Below are 24,642 nucleotides of genomic sequence, written 5' to 3' on the forward strand. Positions count from 1 at the left end.
ATGCGGTTAGGTGAACTAAACAACTCCTTCCCGTAGGGGGTTGGTGTGGACTCCCCGAAGGTTCGTTAAGAATCTATAAAGGTGTGGTTCAGGCTTTCTTTAGTCCCAAAGAGACACCAAAATTACGCCGGATCTTCGTGATCCCCTACCTTCCCCACCCTTGATCGTAGCGAAGACACATAGTGATGATGAGGTTAACAACACAATCTCACCGTTGGTGCTTTATTTCTTGACAACTTTAAACTTATCTACTACAAACCAAACTCTCCGAGACATTACTAGTCTCCACCGAGTTAATTTTTACTACATCGCGTAGTATGTCTGTTTTAAATCAAGCAAGGGAAGACGCGAACCACTTTTGAAAAAACCCTCAACAAGCACAACGAATACTCCAATTTAAATCCGTCCAGTCTTGAAGTTTTCATGTCTACTTCGGAAATCCCTAAAACTTGCGACGATGGCATATCACCAGGAGGCGTCGTCTGCGTCCTCAAAGAACTTCAACTTCTCCTTATTATTTGATGTTGTATCCGGGCAATAACCCACAATTTATAATTGCCTTGCCTCTTGCTGCCTGTCTGTTGGAGGGTTTATTAGAAATTGTATGGAAAAATTTAGGCAATGATCATTCCTAGGAACGGTAACTATCGATTCGGTGAAGTATTTCTAAGTGAGGCAGAAATACAAAAGTTTTATTCAGTACTCTACAAAATTTTCAACTGGATCTACAGCAGCTCAGAGGAACTCCCTTCAGAACTGGCTTTCAAGTTTTCGAATTGTGCTTACTATCTACACAGTGTAAACCGTTTCTGTCCAACAAAGCTGGTTGTTAAAACAGCAAAAGAAGAATAAATATCACCCGATCTTTGCAGCCACCAACAACAATGTTCACTGCAATCACACCAATTTTCTAAAGCTACCATGACACTAACAATTGAATCAAAATAAAACGTCTAAATTTCTTTTGAATTTCAAACGATACGCGACTTTAACGCTCAGGAAATAACGCAAATTAATTCTGGTTTGATTATTTTATATTAATTCTCCACTAATCCGCCTTTTTAGTAATTAGTCAATTAAAGATGGGGTCAAATTCATTACAATTAACGTCTACGCTTTTCCTTGGGGGTTGTGCCCCAAAAGACAATTTGCTTTATATATAATTTAGTACAAAGCCTAACTTATGTAAGAGGCGAAATTCAAAAAATATTTCGAGCACCGAAGATTCGTCCGGAGCAAGATGTAATATTGTTATTTTGTATGATAAGACGTGTTTTGAAGTTTGAATTACATTGGATTCCTTGTGTTGCAATCTGCTCGCACTAGAATGACACGTACACAGAAATATTGTAAAACCTGTCTCAATCTCCCTGACATGCTCACGGTTCAACATGGCCGAGCGCTTGCTAGGATTGGACGAAACCGCAGTGCGTAACAATGATGCATCACAAGGAACCCAAACGAACAACAAAATTCCATTTTCAAATTTAAATGTTAGACAATTTTAACTAAGGCTAGATGAACAACGGGTGTAACCCGTCTTAATTCCCCTTGCCCTTTCGTCAATTGCCCAGAAGTTGTAGAAGAATTTTCTCGAGGTCTCCTTTCATTTTCTTCGCTACAACATCTTTCAGAAGTTGTCCGGTCTTCTTTTCGTACCGAGTCTTTATATCAGCCAGATCAATCTGAAATGACAAAGGAGAAAACTCTAGTTATTCTCTTTCCGTTTCCATTGGAAAGAGAAAAAATATTTCACACGTTTGCCACGACGAGGAGGAAGAAGGGAAAAAATCCCAGTCACCCAGGAGAAATCTAATTTCGAACCTCTGAGCTCGATCGTTGAATGCAGAAAAACGTTGAAACACTCCTCACATTCGTGTGGTTCGAGTCTCCGTGCGGAGCTCGAATTTTTCCAAACACGACACATTACAAACTAATCACCATGTCCAATCAAATCCAGTGGAAATAACATAACGAACTGATGAGAACTCATATGAATACGTGTGAACTTAAGAACAGGAAATCGTTGGTGACAAAGCTACAATTGGTTTTCGTTTTACATCTGATTAGTTGAAAAGGTGATGGGGGTTTTCAACACCAAACAAAGAGCCAGGTGAAGCAAAACTTAATTTATCATGGATTGTTTTAGACACTCTAATGAAACTTCATACTTACTTCTGATCTTGTCACCAGCACACGTGTAACATTTTTACTGCTTCCTTTCTCCAGCGCCTTTTCCAACACCTCAGCGAAGAACAGAGCTGCGTCCTGAGCGCATCGGACTGAGAATTAATTCAATCTCGGTCAATATTTGCGTACACAGTAGGTTACAAAGTGTAAACAGTGTAAGAGCCATGTTAAAAATGAGCGTTTTCACTTCATCATCGATCCAAATGAAGCACCGTTGAAAAAATAAGAGAGGAGGTAAAATAACTCTCTTTTACAACTAGCTCGAAACATAAGGGAATATTTACAAAAGTGATCGACTGGACGAAAAATTTATATTCGGAAATGCGGTTAACTCGTCATTAAAAACAGTACACAATACGAGTTCTATGTTACTTACCTATCGCCCTGAAGACATTCTGCAAATCTCCTTTTAGGTGCTCGTTGATGTAATCCATGAGATCACTTTTGGTCAACTGCCAACATAGAGCATTCAGTTACGATAGCATAAAACAATCAAACAAACAATTGCTTCACACCATGATTTCCAAACTTAGATTTCTTCCCCATTTCCATTTGATGATCCTTTTGCCTCCAAGAGGTGATCAGCGATCAAGTAGAAAGGAAGAATCAAAATAATTCTCAACGAAGGAAATTGACTACTACCTGACCCCTATTTCCAGTCAAAGTATTCAGGTTCGAGAAGTAACTCTCTGATCTTAAAAGAAAAAGATTCAGTTAATTAAATCACTCACGGAAACTTACAGTTTTGTAGGCGTCTAAGGTGGCTCGCAGTTGTGCATAATTTCTGCTTGTAAGGACTTCGACAAATACTGCTTTGTCTGTTCCCTTTTTGCCTTGCCCTGCCTGAAAAAAAAGAAAAAAAATCAACTAAAAGACTGTACCAACAAGCCACCATTCACGCCCTGTTTCTGTTCCTTATTTTTTTTCTGATGATCGACCAGTACAGAAATTTGCTCGCCGCTTTGAAGCTATCCGCTTTGAAGTGGACCGGAGTTTTCTCGATGAATCACAGAGCAAAGTGAACCGACGCCCAAACAAGGTCATTTTATCAATGTAACAGAACGCTTGAAAATGGAGAAATAATAAAATAGATATATGAGTCAATACATAAAAAGATAATGATACAAAATAAGAAAAAAATAAATCAAAACAAAAACACACCTCAAAGAGTTTCTTGGCATCCGTCTTTGCCAGGTCCTCCTTTACCTTTTCGTTGCTATCTCGATTTTTCTGTCGGACAAAATACATCAAGAACAGCTGAGCAAACAACGAAAGCTTAACAATTAAGATAAAGCTAGACATCATTAAATCTACCAATTCACTATCAGTGTCAAAACTTTTATTACTGTGAACTTATTTATCGAACTGTTTCCAAGTCTGTTACTGATCACGAACTGATCACGTGCATTTTAACTTAAATTATACATTCTGGTCCAATCACAATCAGATGGCATTACAGCAGTTACCTCTATCAAGTTCATAAGAGTTGTCCTGAACTCCCCAGCAGTGTCTTCTTTGATCTTTTTAAGCACATCTTTACCGGTATAAACTACAGAGGAGAAAGGCCAATGAAGGAAGCGTTTACAAATAGGCCACAAAAAAATTTGGGAGGGAGGAAGAGGGGGCTATAGAAACATTCTACCACTCACTTTTCGTATATGCTGACTTCATTACTTGAAGTTCCTGTAAATTCAAAATAACACAGGCTTTAACTTTTTTGATGATTCGTAAACAACTAAAACTCCTTTAAAACACACAACTGTGTGATTAGCAATGTGGCTAATACCACGAGAAAACAAAATTGGACTCAAGGAAACCATTTTGAGCACAAAAACTTAAAAGAATTCGTCTCAAAAGGTAATTTGCTGAAAAGTCATTCTTCTTACAACTTTTAGGAAATTAATTTTTTCACTGCTTAATTGTTTCACCGCACAATGCAAAGTTAACACATGCGTGGTAATTTGTGATTCCATGAAAGCAGTGAATAATTTTCACGCCACTGAAACAACCATGACTACAACGACGAACTTTTTCTGCAGCAAACTGCACTCACCTCGTAAGTCCGTGAACTTAAAATTTCTATGAGGACCTGTTCATCAGTTCCAAGTCCCTAAGAAACAAACACCAACCACGATTAAATATGAGCAGATAAAGCGGAAAACAGCTGAGAGGTCCACGACTTACCGACATGGCGTCATGAAGAGAAACTGCATCGTAATTTTCTGGAACGGCCATCAAAGCGACTGCTGCATCCTGGAACTTTCCACTCAGTTCTGATTTCAAGTCATCCGTGAGGTTCTATGTAAAACATTTAGAAGAAAAAGAAGACACCACGCGTAAGCAAGGATTCAAGGCAACTTCTTAGGATAACTTTAACTCTGGCTGTTCTGGAGTCTCACGATGATTGAACCCTTTACACCCAAACAAAGTATGCAAATTCTCCATACTGTTTTCGGCCCCTTTTTACGACAAGAGCAGGGAGAATTTGTTCAACAATCAGTCAAGAACTCCTTCAGTTGCTGACGAATTTCCTTTATTCTCATGACCTAAATGTTATATTCAGGGGTGAAACTATGCGAGGAAATTACATGCTACTCACTCGTTGGGGTTAAACGGTTAAAATTACAAAATGATCAAATTCCGCCGAAAAGTGATACTGAAAGTGACATGCAGTGGAACCCCAACGAACTATGGGAAGAATGCTTGGGAATAGCAATTTATAGCTTTATTTTTGGATTTAAACTGAAAGATCTCGCACATCCGTGGCACATCTAGAGCCTTGAAATTTCGCTTTGATATTATTCTATCGCTAACGACAACAAAAGATAAAGATTTGTTTAGAGCTGTTTTATCAACCTCTTGCTGTGATCGCTTTTAACATTTACCTTGTTGTACTTCTGCTGGTACTTGGCCGCAATCTCTTGTCTCTGTTTATTTGACCGAGCTCCAAGAATGGCCACAATTACGTCTTTGTCACTTCCTGTTGATTGAACACATAACGTGAGGAAAAGAGGGAAGGAATGCGTGACACACATGATTTCAACTGAGTCACAAAATCTTTGGAAGATAAACTAGCATTACCCAGGCAACTTTACCAACAAAAAAAATTTCTCCTGGTGGCGCAAAAAATAAATTAAAAATCGATCTCAAGGAAAAACAATTGTAAAAGCGACAAGAAACATAGTTGTCCAGACGCCTCCTGAAAACTTCAAGTTATTGGTGTTCTGTTGGCAGGGGTGCTTAAGAGAAGGCTGCAGCAAAGTTGCCATGGTGACCTTGCGACAAAAGATATTCCTGTCCTCCTATGTAGCTACCTTAACGGCTGTTTCCCCCTTCACGCTCCTCTCTCCCCCCCCTCTCTCCCTCCTCTCTCCCCCCTCTCTCTCTCTACAGGATTGTCAACTACAGGATGTTTCAATAACTACTAGTAAAGTCTCAACCGCGATTTTGAAAAAAAAGGTTTTTTGAAATATATTTTTGTATATTTTTATACGTAAGCCATGTCCCTCACCAGAGCCCTGCATGGCTTTCCTCAAAGCTTCTGCGTCTTTTAAGGCATCGAAGTTATCTACTGGTTTCAATGTCCCACGGAACTGGGGCTGAAGGAGAAAACGAGAAAAGAAAAGAATAAAGACAATAATAAAATCACGAAAAAACAAACTGTCTTTATGTCTGTTTTCCTGAGGCGCAGGAGAATTATTCAGTGTCGAAGGCAAGCTTCTTCACTCCTAAAAGAACACACTAAGACCACTTTTGACAATGGTGTAAATATACTCGTGTTATAGCTAAAATTCAGTGCAAATTGCCCTGACAATTCAATTATGTTACTAAGGAAAATTAAAACTACTGTGCAACAAAACTGAGGGTTCAACTGAAAATACATTCCTCCTCAATGATCTCTTTAAAGAAGAAAAGAAGAACGTTTTTTCGTTATCTAGGATCACAGTTAGAGCAATTCTTTCTAAACTTTATAATTACATTGGGGCCACGATAAGTTAAAAATTCATATGAGTTAGAAAAGAAAACATGTCAGTTTGCACCGAATTTCAGCTGATTAACATGTTAGATTTGTATCTGTATACTGTGCGCTCGTTCGACTGCGCATGTTTGACTGCGCATGCTCCCTTTGGGCACGAGGCGGTACTTACTTTGAGTGAGTTGTCACTGGGGGCAGGGCGGGGCTTGACGGGGCTTATAGCTGTCTGTTAAACATGAAAGCAACGTGACGTATGCGTTATTATGATATCATATTTATCTCGACGAAAAAAGAGGTTTTGCATAACGAGCGATAATCATCCGGATCTAGTCGACTCCGTTTGGCAAAGAAAAAGTCACATGTTGACTGCCCTTCCGTCTTAAAACGTTGATGCATGTATCTCTTGAATTAAATTTACAAAATTTTGCAAAAAGAAAATAAAAAGTTTATGCGTACGCAAGCGTGCGACATAGGTTGAGGCCTATAAAAATTATAATTACTTTTAAGGATTTACGAAAACAAATCACTGCTTTGCGTTTACGATCATATTCCATTATCTTCGTCAATTTATTACAGCGCTGCCGAAGTTTTTCAACATCAACTATGTCCTTACTTGAATTTTCATCTGACTTGTATATCAAAATCATTACAAAGCATCTTAATAAGGGTCTTTATCAAAAAGGTAGTTAGCTAAAATATTAAAAACTTTTGATAAAACTGTCCATCACTTCTAGTTAAATTTATATTAAAAGCTTAATTGTCTTAGTATTAGAATTAATACTGTTACAATTTAAAAATTATCGCCATAAACTTTCCCGTCGCGTTTATTACTTGTGTGTATCAGTTGCAATAAGTTAGTGCCCCAAAATGAAACCGATAAAAGTCGTCCTACATAAAATAATATAAGCTGAAAACAGGGAACATACCTCACTCATTGCTTCTGAAATATCTTTTTCTATCTGTTGCGATGTAGCCAGTTCCTGGAAAAACAAAGCAAACTATTTCAGACCCTGCAGTTACACACAAAATTGTTGATAAGCACATTTTAAAGGCTAAAATCTCCAACGAAGTGGAAAATACTAACGCTTTCAACAGAAATTGAAAGTCTCTTCAACTCTTTGTATTCAACTTCTAACGCTTTGTGCTGCTTTTCCAATTCTTGTTTAGAATTCTTGAGATCCTTCGAAAAAACATGACAACCATGTCGTTAACTAAGCATAAGATACTAAAAATAAAAACCAAACAATTCCCAAAGCTCAATTTTAATATTCAACAAACAACTCAATATCCTTAACTAAAAATAAACTTGAAATATATTACAATAACCTTGCAACAATAGACTTAAATAACGTTGCGCTTTGGTGGAATTACCGGTGGTGTTTGTAACGTTTACTCCCAGAAGACACATAAGCTAAGTCAGCTTAAGAGCATCGAGACTCGCACTTTCAAAAGCTCTTCTCTGTTTCAGTAACACAGAGTGTCTGGGAGCGCTGCTACTCTCCCCTGGGTGGGAATGACAGTACGTAGAAGGATCCCCACCCCCAGCTTTCCGTCAGATTTCTCAAAGATTTTGCTAGTACCTGGTCCATCTATCGGGTAGAGAGGAGCACTCTTCAGAGTCAATTAAGAGGCCAGCACACCAATAAGTATGCTACCCAATCTCCCAGCCATGTGGTAGTGTCTACTGTTCTATACTGAAATTGCGTTTATCAATATGTGCTGATGTACAACTCGGTACTCACATCAATCTCTGCTCGCTGTTCAGATATCCTTCGTTCAGCCTGATGAAAACGGACAGAGTAAGAAAACCAATTTAAGTTTCTGTTCCTTCATAAAGAACCAAAACAACTCACACAGGCTCACAAACCCTTTCTTCAAAATGAAGACAAAACAAAACTTATAAAGCATTTAATACTTCCACAAACACGAGTGACAAAAGACGGTTACATTTTTACTTTGGAAACTACAGAAAGGAAAATTGTTCTATACAGAGATTCGGCCATAGAGGTTTCATTAGAATGGACACACTTTATAAGGGTTCAGTGTACAGAACAGAAGGAAGAAGAACACAACAAGACAATGCTTTTTCAATCCCCCACAGAATAAAAAGCATGTTACCGTGGACACTGCTTTTGACGCACGAGCTTCCCCTTTTCAGATAATTCAGACAAAAACTATTTTCCATGACCATGTAAAAAAGACCTTGAAGTTATTTTTTTCTAAATATCGGAACTGTTGTCCCTGTGCAAGGTTTCATATTGTTTTACAGAATTAAAGCTTCCACAAATATTTTTAAGACTTAGAGAACTCAATTGTATAGATTTAGCGGACAATCTAACACCTCACCTCCTCTAGTTTACCGTCATCCTTTTCTTTATCCTTCTGTAATAAAATAGTTGTCATAACGTGAAAATGAAATTCAACACCAACAGCCCCCGAGAGAGACTTTAAACGAAGAGAAACATTTGTGAAATGAAAACACCACTATGCCTTTGCAGATTCCTTGTCAAAATTTGTCATATAAACTATGAATATGGATCTAACAATTAACCTTCTCTTATCAAAGAGAGGATAAACATTCCTGGGCTTTATTTAAAACACAGTTTAAATTTATTTTTATATGCTTTATGGCATGCTTATGGAAATAGTTTACTCTTGATAAGTACTGTAATAAAATACATTGCTTTCCAAAAATATTGTGCAAATCTTTCCTCAGTTACACAAGGTCCTGGTGACTGTCAAACTTCATAAGTAAATATCCTCTTTAAAGAATTCATTTTTGGACCAAAACAATTTACAATCATAGCGAATACATTTTGATATTTTATCAAAGTCATAAAAATAATACAAAATGATGCAAGGTTCAAAAATGGAATTACAAAAATTACTCAGCAAAAAGGGAAATTATTGTAATTTAAACTTGATAGGCAGAATTCAAGAATGTATAATAATTTGATAGCTATAATTATATTTCCATCAAATATCTAAAGAACAGCATTCACAACCCAGACCCCAAGCCTGCTGTAAGAGAAGCCACAGTCCATCAGTACAAACCTTGTTCTTTACTTTATTCAATGCTCCTTTCAGTCCCCTTTTTTTCTTGTCAGGGCTGTTGTTTAAACTGTCAAGTGATTCCTACATTTGATTTTATTGGTTAATAATTAGAATTACATTTAATGAGTCCTTTAAAAGCCAGCTTTACTATGCTGTTGTGATATTTTCAGAATTACTTTATAACCTGAACATAAATGTTTGATTTAATTTACGCAACCTGTTTACCATTTGATTTCCATGAACCTAAACCTTTCTTATAGGTTTAATTCAAACTATTATCCAATGCTTAATTTTACTTTTAATTTAACCTTACGATAAATAAACTTGCTTCGAGGAAACATTAACTTGCTTTCAAAAAAGTAAAAATGTTGCATTGCTTGTCACATGTTCATTTTAATTGAGGCTAATTAAGTTCATACACATTTGCTTGAGGTCCTTAAAATCTTAGTTAAGAAATTGTCAATTGTAAATTTTTAAAAATTTATGATTCCTCAGGAGATGAATAACTTGCCATTCACTTGACCAAAAATGTTAGTTAGAAAAAAAGGTTCCAATCAAAAGGTTTTAGCATGTTACAAATTCTGCCAAATAAATAACAATGTGTCAACCATTCCCCCATTCACACACCCCCCCCCCCCCTCCAGTGGTATAATTTGCAGGCTTTGCACTGGTATAAAACAAAATAAAACAGAGCACTGCCAACACACCTGTGATTTTCCAAGGTCATTATTTGCCTTGGCTAAGGCCTCCTCAAGTGATACCACTTTCTTCTTTAGTTCGTCTTCTGAGCTTTGAACCTTGGCAAGCTCACCCTTGGCTGTTTTCAATTCATTATCACGTTCAGCAATTTCTTTGATTGAAGTTTCCCTTTGCTGCTTGCACTTTATAAGATCTTTTTCTGTGGATTCTAGCTTGGAAATTGTATCAGTAAGTTCTCTATCTTGTGCTCTTAGCACTTCAAGTTCTTTCTCAAGATTTCTTATTTTGTCACTGTCTTCAGAGACTGTAGATTTTGAGAGCTGTTCCTGTAATTCAGAGAATCGTTGCTTTGCTTCACTCTCAGCAGCCCTGGCCTCCTTGAGATGTTGCTCTAAAGATGCTATTGTGTCCAGCTGAGAAGAAGCTGATCCTGTGGTCTTTTGAAGATCTCCTTCTAAAGTTGATATTCTATCATTGGCCTACAACACAAGATGGCATGATAAAAACTGAGTTTCTATGTTTTACATTGCATTAACATATTAGCATTTAACAATGAGAACATTACAAGCTTACTATTGAACTGACCACTGATAATTTAGCAGTGGATCCACATTGCCTTCAGAATAATTGGGATTCTAAAATGGTAATTCAATGCACAGAGAGAAGGGCGAGGGATCCTTGAAAAATGTCATCCCTTGAGGAGGAGAACTACAAATGAACTCAATCCAAAGAAATGAAGTTTTAGAGCCCTGACCACAGCCACACCAGCAGAAGGCAAGTGAGCTCACTCCTATGCCTTTCCTCCTCGAACAAATCCCATTGTGCAAGATACGTCTTATTCAACAAAACATCACAGTTGCAAAAATATGGATAGCTTAGGTTTAATAACCAATCTTTATGGATACCTCTTTCAGCTCTCTTTGAGTTCGTTCTACAATCTTTTGCCAGTTGTCCATTTCAGATTCAACATTGTCTTCTAACTTTCTAAGCAAGGACTCCTGAGACAAAACAGCACACAAACCAAATTAATACCATTCCTTTACCCTTTAACTCCCATAAGTGACTGAGAGAGAACTTCTCCTTTCAACATCAATACAATATTAACCAGATAAGTGATGAGAATAAAGAAAAATATCAATTTGGGGATAATTAGTTGATCCAATACTAAATTCTCTGACCTAACATTATAAGAATTGTATGGTTGACAGTAAGGAGAAAGACAAATTTGATCTGGGGGTTAAAGGGTTGACTAGCTAAAAGATGCTTACCTCCCACCCAAACAGTTCTTTAAATTATTAGATCAGGTCTTTTTGAGACATCTGATCATCTTAGATCTTGAAGTTGGTTATTCATTACTTACTGTTTCTTGAAGTGTGACTTTGTAATGAGCACATTCTGCTACCAAAGTGTCTTTCTGTGCCTGTACTTCTTCAAACTTTTTGGTAAGCTCTTCCAACTATGATAAAAAACAAAAAAAAACTCAGAGGAACACAAAAATATACCAGCTGCATTAAAGTAAGGGAACTGACCTTTGTAAGTTCAAGATAATTCCTAAATTTGAGGTTTAAATGTCCAACTTAAAGGTGAACCAGGGTCCAAAATCAACTTTTTTGGTTTCATTTGCTACAACATTTTTTGAAGGCATGCTTAGAAACTGACCAAAATTCTGTTCACCAGTTGCATTAGCCGCCAACCAGTTACAATTTCAGACCCAGAAAGTTCTGCATGGATGCACCTGGTGACAACAGTTTAGGCAGCTAATACTAACCTCTTCACTATCGCCAGAGGATTTGGATGCTTGTTTTTCAAACTCCCCAAGCCACTTCTTGTATGCCTGAGAGACAAGAAGACAAATGTATATGATATACATGTTAATACCATTACTTGTTAAACACTGCAAAAAACCTTTATTCAGTGACTGCCATTTTCGAGTTCCCATGGACAGAAATCTTTGATTTGTCTATTCAAATGTAGTTTAGCTGTAAGGCTGGATATGCCAAAAGAAAAGTATCTTTCCTACAGAAAAATGCCCACCATTAGACTATGAAGATAATGTCATGCTATTACCACTCTTACCTCTATTTGTTCTCACAAACTAGTCAAAACACTTTTAACCCTTTGACTCCAATGATCTGATTATTAATTCTCCCCTCTACCTGCTACACATTTCCTTGTAAATTAGTTATGAGAGCTTGGTGTTAGATCAAGATAACAACTTCTACCTGATTAGTTTGAATATTCTCGTTACCTGTTTGCTACATAATTTAGGGATCTTATGGGGAGAAGTTTCATGTTGGTCACTTCTGGGAGTTAAAGGGTTAAGAAAAATTAGAAACATACAGCAGAGTGAGCAAAAACAGTTCATTGATTTTACTTTTGGGTACTTAGGATATATTTCACTCACCAATGTGGTGTCTACCATGACATTTGGATGAACTCTACAAAGGACCGCCTACAAATGTTCAAAATGAATTATCAGATGGCTGAAAGTGTTTAATTAAACACTAGTAAAAAACAAAACAAAACAAAACAACAATAATGGATAATATAATTACCTTTGTCTCATTTTGTTCTTCAGTCAAAATAGTCTTGTTTTCATCCTATCAACAACAACCACAGTTAGTTTCCTGTTGTAAGATTTGCACTGACATTAAAGCAAGATTTTCAAAATTACCAAAAAAAAAACCAATTGCCATAAGATTTTTATTTTCCTTTGTGTAACACCTCTCAAAGTCACCATGAACCCAGACATTGTTCCCAAAAAAAAAAAAAAAAAAGAAAAAAGAAAAACCCAAAGAAAAACCCCAAAAAACCAACCATAAAATGAATCTCTCAATACATTTTATTCAGTAGATCATGGCTTTGGCCCCTGTCAGCTGAAAAAGGAGTAGCTATTTTTTTCCTTGTGTATGTCAGCGTTGCCAGGTGATACAATAGTTTCAGGTGATCATACCTTGACACTTTGTACAGCACTCTTGATTTTACTGTTTACACTTTTTTCCATTTCTGACAATGCATCCATTGCCTTCCAGTTCTTTTCACGTAATTCCTATATACCCCAAAAGAGAAATGAAGGAGTAAAGCATTCACTTATGTGAAAGGGACACGAGAGTCGTCTCATTCACACAAATGTTATCAGTAGTAGAGAATCAGTTCAGTTCTATGCTAAAACAAAACCTGTATCATCTCTGTATATAAAAAACATGGTTTATAGGTTTAAATATTTTCTTATTCAAGACTCAAACACACAATTGCTCACAATGAATAAACTGCACACATCCCTGGCTGTACAATGTTTAACAACCAAACACAGCACGTGACATACTACTTTTCTGGCACTGCTTGGTATTTTTGATTGAAGAAATGTAAAATGGTTTCCATGTTTACATAGCCTGATGTAAACACGCGGGAGGTTGGAAGAACACGAGATAAGCATAGGAAACCATGACGCAAAGCAGAGTGGTTTCCAGCTTATAGAGGAACGAAAACCGTGTTTACATACGCTCATGTAAAATGGTTTTATGGCCAATCAGAGTGCGTATACTATTTGAATTATTTTATAATAAGGCTTTATAACAGAACTGGTGAGAACTGAACACGATAAAATCTTTTTCCATCCATACTTACATTATTCTTATCCTTGTGTTGTTGTACAGCATTTTCCAGTTTGCTACAATCTTCCTTTTTCTCCTTGAGCTCTTCCTTGAGTTTTGTTATTGCATCATCTCTTTCCTTCACACTGAAATTAAAGAAGAAACTTTATCATTAAGTTCAAAAGGAGCTGATGCAAGTAAACTATCAGTAACTTGGACAGCAAAACTGAATGTGTATGGCATCATGAAGCAACTTTCACCAGGAATCAAAACATTTTACAATGTTCTGTTCAACATACTCATTAAGGTTGGGACAAACAGAGTGACAAACCGCTGTATTTGTTCCCTGCAGCAAACCCTTCCATGAGTATTGTTTCTAAAAAAATGTTCCTCATTTTCATGCTACTATCAAATGTACAAATTCAAACTTCTTTGAATTTATGCAAGGAAAAAAATTTCTTTCCAGAGCGCAGTGATTCTATTTGCTACTGGAAACCATTCTGGTGTCTTGCTGTGATCTCTAAAAGTTTCCATTCAACAAACTTAGGCAATCATTCTCTTTCTATCCAATCTTTCCATCTCTCCCTGGTGTTTAAGATCATCACAGCAGCTTCAATAAGACGGTACATGTAATCACTTACACATCACTCTGTCCATTAGCCACAGCATCATTTGCAGCCTATAAACAAAACAAACATCAGGAAATGTTTACCAGAATTAACCCTACCAACACTAGTTACTAACATTGTTTAGTGTTTGCATTTTAATGAATCACACAACACTATTCCAGCAACATAAAGAGGAAAAAGAGCAGTGCATCATGCAGACATAAAGGATTTCAAAAAGTAAAGAAACTTGTGCACACATATCCAGAAATTGATGGGAGAAAATCTTAAGATTGAACTTTTACATAGATTTTCACAAACACGAACAGGAAGAGAGAGAAAGGAGAAAATGTGAGCCTATGCATCACATGCAAACCTGACACCTTAGACAGGCTTCCCCTGACATTTTATCACGACTCTGGAATAATAATAGTTGGAATGAGACCAGAGTGAAGTATTCCATTTAAAGTGCCAGATCTATGGCAATACTAAAGGGAAGACACAAAGCTAGGCCTTGCTTTTGACGTGATGCTATTGTGATAATCCAAAACGGTCTGATCTTCCACTTTGAATAGAGAAGGACAGTATGACACTGTTAAGTTAATGATTAAGTTGAGAGATAATTATTACCACGTGCACAAGATTGTTGTTGAGATCTGTTTATGACTGGATGGTAGAATGTTGTAAACATGTTGTGAATCAAGAAGAAGTTGTTAATATTGTTAATAAGTGTTTGGCAGAAGGTCTTGGTACCTTGGCTGCCTCAAGAGCCTTATTAATTTGCGCCTGAGCATTTTTCTCGGCATCATTTACGGCTTCCATAGCCTTCCAGTTCTTCTTTCGAAGCTCCTGAGTTACAAAAGAATACTCAATTGTATCAAAAAAAGGTTAAGCAGCAGTGAAACAAGTCTCTTTGGGTATGCCCTTCTAATCCCAGGATTAAGATCTAAATTCTCCTTATGGGTCTTTTATGGGTCTTCCAAAGTAAGAGTGGAGAATCTGGAGATGAGATGTAAAAGGATCAAGAATACCAGATGCAGGATGAGTGAAACAAATCATAGTTGAAAAGACAATTAAAAACACAGCCTAACAAAAATAATCATGGTCAAAATACTTGAGCAAATATAACACACCATTGTAAGGGATATTGTAAGTTCCTAACAAGGATTCTTAGGAAACTGTTTTGGTCTTATGTGTCTGTATCTTCATTTTGTTTTTAAATTTCAACCCTTAAAACCCTTGGAGTGACCATCATCTAATTTTCCCTTACAGCAGTACTACTGAATCATTCACTGAGATCATAAAAGAATAAAGAAAAGATCACCAACCTAAGAAGCTTTAATTGTTAAAAAAATTCTCCTAGTCAGTACCAAAGGAAATGTATAGAGAACAGTATGGAGAATACAGATATTTAATCAGCTTTTGGTAAGACTTCCTTTGATGGTTTTGGTGATCTGTTCTGCACTAAAAGACTGACCAAAGATGGTCACAATCTGGGGATCACCACTACATCTACTGCACCATTTTAACTTACATTATTTTTGTTCTTTTGTTCATCTAAGAGGCTCTTGAGACTGGCAATTTCTTCATCTTTCTTGATCACATTGCCATGGAGTTCAGCGATGACATCCTCCTTGACCTTTAGCCTACATTTCATTAAAAAAAAATTGCTGACTTACACCAATACAACAATACAAACAAATTATGCACCACAAAAACCCTTACAACCATTCACTAAAAACCTGGAGTATTCAATACACAAAATATCTGATTTACACTTACGCATCTTCCTGGATCTTTGCAGACACATTAGGTTCTTTGCCATTCTAAAACATGAATCAAATCATAATTACAGCATCACTACACAAAGGCTGGATCACATGAAGAACAATTTCATATAAGGAACTAAAACTAGTTCACTGAAATCTGAAGTAGCAAGTTTGTTTACCTCAGCAGGAGCTGCACTGTTCACATGATTTGCAACAGAAGTCTGCACACTCTCCTTTGCCAATTTAAGTTCCTCCTGAAGTACCTTTATTGTAAAATACAAAACCATTAGATTCCTTTGTCTTTTAATTTCAGGGGAGTATAAACTAGTCTTGTCAATTAAGTCCACTAAAAAAGCCTTGTCAATCACTGACTGGAACTTGAACTACAAGCCACTGAGAAACTTAGACATATTGCTGCAACCCACCGTGATGAATAACTATAATACGAACACAAGGCAACCCCCCCCCCCCCAAAATCCAAACTCTTCCAGGAAATGCAGATATTATTGACCCAAACATGTTACCAAAAAAACTGTAACTTTACTAAACAAGTCTAAAAGTACAGGCAATTAGGGTCTGAGCATATAATCCAAATTTTTGTTTTGCCAAACCAGGCAAATATTTTCCTCTGAGTCTCAACTTACTTGTATCTCTTTCTCTTTTAGTGTTTGGGTTTCTTGTGATTTCTTCAACTGAACTTCTACATCAGAACATATTTTTTCCAGCTCAGAAACCCTTGCTGTTGCTTCCTGAAGTTTGGCTGTCAAGGAGTTCAGAGCATCTGCTTGGTTTGAGTCAGCAGCTGAAAGGTCACTCATGCGCTTCTTCAAATCAGATGTTTTGGCTTCTTCAGCTCTGAGAGCTTGTGCTGTTGAGTTCAGATCTTTCTGCAATGTAGTGTTTCTAGCCTGAGACTTATGAAGCTCTTCATTCACTTCAGCCAGTCGCTTTGATAACACATTCTCTGCCTCTTTCTGTGAAAGAAAATACATCACCCACTGCTAAGTGATATCCAACAGAGGAAAACAAAATTGGTTGGACTGAAGCAAATTTAACACATCACTCTCAATAAAACCCAAACAAATACATCTATTAGTGATACATTAAAAAGTTCTCCAATTTCTTACCACACTGCTCTGATGAATTGTCAACTGCCGAACTTGCTCTTCACTCTTTGATAATTGATCAACTTTGGCAGTAAGTTCTCCCTTAACATGACGGTATGTTTGCTGTAGTTTCGTCAGCTCTGTGGTAAGAGATTCTTTATCTGCAGTTCTAAAACCAAATATAGAAGACAAAGATGAAGTCAGTCTAGTTTCATTATGATGAAGTGACTAAGAGTATTGGTTAACCCCCCTCCCCCACCTAGTCCCTGTTTTTGGTTGAAAGAGGCATTGTGAGAGCAACTTGACTGGGCCAAGAACACACACCATGAACTGGCCAGAACAAGAACCCAACCCAAAGTGGAGGTCCCATTCACTAACCCAGGCCACTACACCTTCCAATAACAAAATGCACCCACATTTCATTTATGCCTTTGACACCCAGGAGTGAATAAAGGGGTAAAGGGGGGCTTTACAACATCAATAGGGGGGCTTTACAACATCAATACAATCTTTGGTGATGAGAAGAAAGAAGAATATCAAGTAGAATATTCTGTTTTGTTAAACAACAAATACTCTAAAACAAAACCATAGGACAGTAAAGAGAATGGATAGAAAGATCAAGTGAGTGGAAGAGCAAAAAAGATGAATATCAAACAGGTGCATGACCAAACAGAGACATTTGCTGCAAAAATGTACTCTTCGATTCAATTTATTACATTTAAACTTGAACAGAACTTGATTTACTTACAGTTGTGTTGCTCTCATGGATGCATTCTTCAGCTGAGCATTTTCCTATTTTTACAATAATGTAAAAAAGTCATCTAAGGATAATACATAATTTGCTAGGGGTAAGAGAGGGGTGACAACAGGTGGAAGAATAGGACAGGGGAGGGTGGGAGAAAAAGGTGTATAGTGGGGTGGGGAAGGGAGACAAAACAAAGTGAAGGTGGAGAGACTAAGTTCTAGTAAATAGTGGAGAGAGCGAGATAGATAGAGTGAATTTGTAACAAATAATCTAAGTAGACCATGGTACTGAATAATGAAGGGGAGGTGAGGTTATGCCTGAGAGAATAGAATATCACTTACAAAGGGAAATGGCTTTAAAAGCTGATGGGTAGAAGAAAGAAATAAAAGACATCTTTACCTCTTGAAGGCGTTGAACATTACCCACAGATGAAGATGCCACCACATCCTGCAGCTGGCGCAACTGACTTTGCAAAGTTTGCACCTCCAATGCATGGCTATCATGAGAAGCCTGCATGCGAGCTTGGAGAGCTTGGATCTCTTTGGTCTGTAAGGAGAGATTGTTTTAGTCACAACATGTCTGCATGATTAACTAAATTAGCTCACCCTGCTGTGGTATTGTGTGAGGAGGAAAGAAAGCATTACTCTGACAGGCAGCATTGCAGCAGTCTTAAAAAGTTTCGCATGATTTACTGTTTTAATCCATATCAGTGGCAGTTGAGCATTTCAACTTACCTGAGCATTGATTTTACTTGTTGCATTAGTTTGTTGATTCTTCAGTTTTTGCTTTTCTTGTTGTAGTTCATCCCTTGGAGGGAAAAAAAATACATTATCATACCATAAATAACTGCAGTTCAAAGTTTCTTGGCCAACTAGTCTGTCAGACTACGAATCTATTCATTTGTTCCAATTTCTTACAGACCTTACAAACCTTCTAAACAAAAGACAAAAGCCCATGCCGTGGACATTAAATTATAAGCACCCTAAGAAGGCCAAAATGTGTGGTCATCCCCCAAGATAAATTTACAGTAATAATTTAGTGGCTTACTTCTTATGTAAGAGTGTCTTGAAATAATTGGGGTCTGTTGGCAATAGGTTTTTCAGAGATTACCCCAAAAGCACATGCACTTCAATAACAATTACAATGAAAAAATCAAACCCATTCCTATCACTCTGTCTCAATGATATGCTCAATTTCTGTTTCTTTGGGTACTTCTTACATTGTTGTAAAATTTCAATGTTGCATACTTATTCTTGTTGGCCAATTAGAAAGTTCTGTTGTGGAGTTTGTATGAAATAATTCATATTTGTACTGCGGTTGTAGATGAAAGTGGAAATGTGATCATCGCAGTAAATTTTCCAATTTAAGCAATAGGAAAGAAGAAGCCTGAAAAAAAATCAGGGCTTCAACGGGATTTGAACCCGTGACCTCCGCGATACCGGTGCGATGCTCTACCAACTGAGCTATGAAGCCACACATTGGGAGCGAGGTCAATTTATTGAGTTCATATCTTCCCGTGCAGTGAAATGATGTGGAGTTTGTATGAAATAATTCATATTTGTACTGCGGTTGTAGATGAAAGTGGAAATGTGATCATCGCAGTAAATTTTCCAATTTAAGCAATTGGAAAGAAGAAGCCTGAAAAAAATCAGGGCTTCAACGGGATTCGAACCCGTGACCTCCGCGATACCGGTGCGATGCTCTACCAACTGAGCTATGAAGCCACACATTGGGAGCGAGGTCAATTTATTGAGTTCATATCTTCCCGTGCAGTGAAATGATGTGGAGTTTGTATGAAATAATTCATATTTGTACTGCGGTTGTAGATGAAAGTGGAAATGTGATCATCGCAGTAAATTGCTTAAATTGGAAAATTTACTGCGATGATCATAGAAAGTTCTGTACTGCTATGTTTCAAAATTGTGTCTCTTGCCATTTTAACCCTTCACTAGGCCTTACTATCAATAGCATATACACTTCTGGTATAAATTACAAAATACAGGTATGTATAGGTATCAGTGCTATTGGCTAAGAAGAGTACCAGCTACAGGGAGTTTAAAAATCCCAATATTGAACTTGAACAGGTCTGAACGTTGTCCTTACCTCAACTCCCTTAGCTTATTAGCAGCATTCTGAGATTGTTGACGCTCTAAAAAATAAAAGGATGACATCTCTTAGTTTGTAACTTTAGGAATACATTGTGGTTTTATGAAGGACAACATTTCAACTTTTGGAAGGAATCACCTTCATGTGCAGCATTTAATACACCAGCTCACTACCCTGCTCGACTTTTATAGGAAGTTCAAAATTGGTTAACTTCAGGTCAGTACAAAATATGTTAAAAAACTGATGCTCACAAATACTTTTGCTGATAGAGAAACTGTTAAGCAAACCCATTGAAGAGTGTCTGAGTTATCAGTAATTGGAAGTTCATAGAAGCATTCTGGCTTCCAAACTGAAAATCAGATCTATCTTTCTATCCCATGCGTATAACCACAGAACTACATTATGAAGGCATCTGTAGCTAAGAGAATGGGAATATGACTGACTGAAATCCTTTAAATACTGATTTCATTCCTTAAAAAGAACTCCAGAAGTTCTAAATTTTCCAGGATGGATTATGCTAAACACCTGTATAATTAAATGACTTCAGATCTTACACACCTTCTGAAATCTGGGTCTCTTTTTCCTGAAGCTGTTTCTTCAACAACTCCAATGTATCACCTTTGGAAGATGACTATTAAGAAAAAGATCACCGTTACATTAGAAAATACATAGAAATATACACAATAATAATTCATATTCAAATCTAAATGCTGGTTCAGAAAATCAAAACTGAATTATCTATCACTGTCATACTTAAGAAAACTGATGCATCTGTTTTGGGTTATAAAGTAACTTTCACCTTGTGACCTAAGGTTGTAGCCTACAATCACCAACAAAATTAATATATAGATTTAGCCAAGCCTAAAAGCAGAGCTTGCATTTTTTTTTTCCCACACGTCTCAACACCTTGCCCCAGCCAGGACTAGTACCTGGGTTGTCTGACTCGGAGCCCAGTGCTCTGACCACTGGACTACTGAACAAAGCCGTGGTGTTGATGTGCCTGCGGTACAGTTGACCACGCATGTTAAAAGTAGCACCTTGTATGGTCGTACATCCAAATATTTTTGGCTTGATGGGTTACTACTATTTTGTATAATTATGGGCTACCCTCTGTGAGCTCCACTATTAAAATACAACCATAGAGACAGCAATAGCAGGCTAAATTTACTCCTGATACCCTTATCTTCACCACTTCTCCCTCTTTACAATAGCACACTTTGTTTTATGCGATCTTACAGTATTGAAAGAGGGAAGGGAGCTACTGGGGCTGCCTGCCATTAGTTGTTGGAGGCATAATTGCTAACTTCCCTACCTTCTTCCACTGACTATTTTCTCCTTGCTTGTTGAGCAGAACATCAATCAGAGATTGAATTTCAGTTGAGTTCAGGTTTGAAGCTGTCACCATTTCCATGAGGCGTTTAGTACTCACCTCACCTAAATGAGGAGAAAAGACAAATAAATTAGAAAATCTGATATAAACTTGTCAACAAATCTACTCTGTTTCAACAAACTACAAGTTTTAAAATTTATATAATAGTAAAGGCTAGTTTACTTTTAACCAACCACACATTACAAACTAAGATGACCTCAAAAGTTTTAACATGTAAATTTTCACTATTTATAACTGGTCAAGAGGTCCTCAAAAGGATTATTGTTTAGGGCTGAAGTCATTGTCGCAGTCATAGCACTTGTAGTCCATCAAATCACAAAATGCATGATACCTACTAAATCAAAATACAATAACAACTGAGATACAGAGAAATCTTGCAGCTACCACATTGGAGTTATCAAAATTCACTCAAACTACTAAGGTGGTCCGGTTTGTCACAAAAAGAAAAAAACATTGGCCTTACATCCTGTTTTTCAACAAAATAAACAACCCACTCAAGAATGTCGAATATTTTTGGTTTCCTAAAAGAAACCAAAAATACGACCAACTATTTATTATGAATTGATTAGAGGGTGTCAGGGTAGCAATTGGTGGTCTTATGTCATTAGGAAATTTAAATTAGAGCATAAATTCCAAAACTTAACAAAAAGGCTAAAAATCAGTATCTCATGAGCTGTGCAGTTTTTGGTGAAACAATAAAATTTAAATTTTGTTTTGTGTTTACATGTAGTAATGAGAAGGCATTAGGAGAAGTTTTATATTGAGTCGTATTTACAACCGCCAGACGAATCATAATTCATTGAATACCTTTCGTCTATATGTAAATCAATAAAACACTTTCAGTTCTCAAAATACTATGTAAACCAACGTCTATTTTCATTCTATTGAGAGTAATTTCGTTAAAGTGAATTTATAACCAAATTCTAAGATCCAGACAGAATATTTGTGGGGAAAAAATGGGTACATAAAATGTAATTTGGCGCGTTCTTATGCATGATTATGTGGAACTAAAATTTCGACTAAGAAAGAAACACGAAATTGAACAAGTCATGAGGTATTTAAATTTGGCCAGTACAAAACCCTACGTGTCCGAGAAAATGATGTTCTGTCACGCTTACTTTGAAACGTCGTTCAATGAAAATGAAAGAAAATTTTCTTTTTTCAGAAATAAACATGTAAACAGACTCCGCACCACTACAACATATCAGCACAGCATAACACAGGAAAAACATTACAACGATTTGATTGAATAATTTAAACAACATTCAAATATAATAGCTATTCAAGAAACATTTTCCTTCCATTTTCCATTTCTTACGAGCGATCCATTAACTTTTCCAAGCCACTGTAAGCGATCTTGGTTTATTTAACCAAATGCATTCAATTAAGATCCATTGAAAAAGAATGTTGTACTACAATTTTCTCTATTTGCCACGTTGACTTTCATCCCGCTGAAGTGTACAACTTTGATTTAAATTCAGACTATTGGTCGATTACAAAGGTCTTTATGTTCCACTGTCAGGACGGCACGAATTTTATTTAAGCAGATGTAATTATTTCATTCTTTGTTGTATTTCTTCCCCAAACCAGAGCAAGCTTTTGGAAAGTAGCGCAAATAATTTTGACCAGGAGGAAATATAGTACGATATCTCACTAAAATTTCTGCTCACCTTGAATGGGGTCCCTATCTTTTGTTGTTTTGGGTTTGCTTTTAGACTTCTTCGCGGGAGCTGCTGTTTCACTGCTGTTCAGGGGTTTCGGCTGCTCATTTTCGAAATCCTCGGGTTTATCAGGTTCGCTTTCGATTGTAGAATCAACAACTTCGAAGACCATTTCTTCAGCCACCTCACGTGGTTTGTCGAGAATTACATGTCGCTCGGTCACGGAACTCGTGTCTTCTTTTACTCCAGCTTTCTTCGCCTTCTTTTTCCCTTGCCGGTCTTTTGCAGTTCCAGAGCCAGGCTTCTCTTCGGTTGCGGGAATCTTTTCTTCAGGACGATCGGGAAGGAATTCATCATCGGGCATAGTATCAAGGTTACTTGATCTCGATATCTCCACATTCGATTCGATCGTTTCCTCCACTTGGAGAGATGAAACCTCCTCCTGTCCTTCTCCATCATCTGAATACTTTTTCTTTCCTTTTCCAAACTTCTTCCGCTGTTTCACGGGCTTTGTAGACGCAGTGCGAGCCATGTAAGCCTCTTGTTCAGAGCGCTGAGCTGCGAGAACATCCTCATATCGCTCCTCGCGAGTTGCAAAGAGTAGTAAAAGAAGTGCAGAAAGCACGATTGCTACAACAACTGCAATGATAGCCAAAGTTATATGATCGAGAGGCTGCATCTTAACGCTCAAAGAGCCTTGAAAAAAAAACAGAAGAAGAAGCTTAGCGTTAGCTCTAAGCTAATACGTCCCTCACGGAAAAAAGTGATCAGACTTCGCGAATACTGTACAACAAATTTAAGGGAAGTTCAATCCCAAACATGGAGCATGCGTCCAGTATTGACTGACACGTGAAAGGGTTCTAGCCAATGAACATTCAGCACGCCACCGGAAGTACGTAGTGATCAGCTGTGTTGACAAAAGAGTGGTATGTGGTTTTAAATCTTACGGAAATAAAGTGCAATTCTTCAATGTTCTAGGTGATTTCGAAAAAAGGTTTTTTGGGCTAGTACCGACAATAAGAACCTGGTGCTTAATATTCTGCAGTGTAGGCGTCAAAAATATCATATTTTAATACTGATATCAATTCCTACCCTAATTCTGTTAGGGAAACTTACTTGATAATCAGAGAAAGGGCAAAAGGAAATACGTCTTTTACCAGGCACTGGTCTCTCGGGTCAATGATTGTAGTGCAGAACTTTTCGGAAATCCGTTTTAATGACGTCTTAATGACGTCCTAAGATCTTATATCACTAAATGTTACTTCTTCATTATTTAAGAAGGCCTTGGATCATCAGAGGAGATGGCCTGTTTCCCCCTCCAGTCCGTCGTGGTAGGCAAAAAGCCCGCGAACTTCGAATGTAATTGTCACGGGAACAGCTCCCTCGTTTTCTCTTTGCCCGTCCCCCACTATTTTCTCCACTTGTGTCTAATGACCGAGAGTTCAATAACGCTCATTTCTCAATGCAGCCCTCAGAGTCGTTGCGTAAAAGTATCCTAGATACAAACTGTTCTATATTGCGCGCGCTTGAATGAGATATCACAGAAATGCCGCGGAGTAAAGAGGACTAAAGATTTGTGGTTGAAGGCGACTGGATTTGAAAAACGAATCTGAAGACATCTCAAGCACAAAAGGGGAACTGGTTTTCGTTAAAAGTTCAGTCTACCATTGTTTCTAGCATGCCTTCCAACATAAGCTTAACAGAATGGAGGAAAGTGCTGTACCTTCCTGTCATTAAAATTTCTCTTG

At 37.3% G+C, this 24,642-nt stretch overlaps 1 protein-coding gene across 8 annotated transcripts; it reads right to left on the reverse strand.

Annotated features, from left to right (window-relative positions):
- Positions 1-189: 189 nt before the first annotated feature.
- On the reverse strand, positions 190-23,743 carry LOC113674431 (uncharacterized). 8 transcript variants are annotated; one of them, XM_089211606.1, is made up of 39 exons: positions 22,904-23,731; positions 21,156-21,277; positions 20,402-20,474; positions 19,841-19,886; positions 18,472-18,544; positions 18,137-18,283; positions 17,741-17,784; positions 17,014-17,161; positions 16,531-16,860; positions 16,066-16,149; positions 15,900-15,943; positions 15,652-15,763; positions 14,871-14,966; positions 14,154-14,191; positions 13,547-13,658; positions 12,873-12,968; positions 12,475-12,519; positions 12,324-12,371; positions 11,688-11,753; positions 11,280-11,375; positions 10,825-10,917; positions 9,928-10,398; positions 9,221-9,301; positions 8,513-8,548; positions 7,909-7,947; positions 7,251-7,346; positions 7,093-7,146; positions 6,339-6,392; positions 5,702-5,789; positions 5,076-5,170; positions 4,375-4,488; positions 4,244-4,300; positions 3,840-3,873; positions 3,657-3,739; positions 3,352-3,420; positions 2,932-3,033; positions 2,567-2,642; positions 2,176-2,282; positions 190-1,685 (listed from the first exon to the last, which is right to left on the reverse strand). In XM_089211606.1, exons 1-39 carry the CDS (start codon positions 23,571-23,573, stop codon positions 1,563-1,565), a joined length of 4,362 nt encoding a protein of 1,453 aa, XP_089067732.1. In that variant the 5' UTR covers positions 23,574-23,731; the 3' UTR covers positions 190-1,562. The 8 variants fall into 8 exon arrangements, with proteins under 8 accessions (XP_089067732.1, XP_089067735.1, XP_089067734.1 ...); XM_089211609.1 differs by lacking the exon at positions 14,871-14,966 and having other exon boundaries at positions 22,904-23,743; XM_089211608.1 differs by lacking the exon at positions 9,221-9,301.
- Positions 23,744-24,642: the final 899 nt, after the last annotated feature.

The sequence above is a fragment of the Pocillopora damicornis genome, chromosome 7 (genome assembly GCF_964200805.1).
Source record: "Pocillopora damicornis chromosome 7, jaPocDami1.2, whole genome shotgun sequence".
In the NCBI taxonomy this organism is placed as follows: Eukaryota; Metazoa; Cnidaria; class Anthozoa; order Scleractinia; family Pocilloporidae; genus Pocillopora; species Pocillopora damicornis.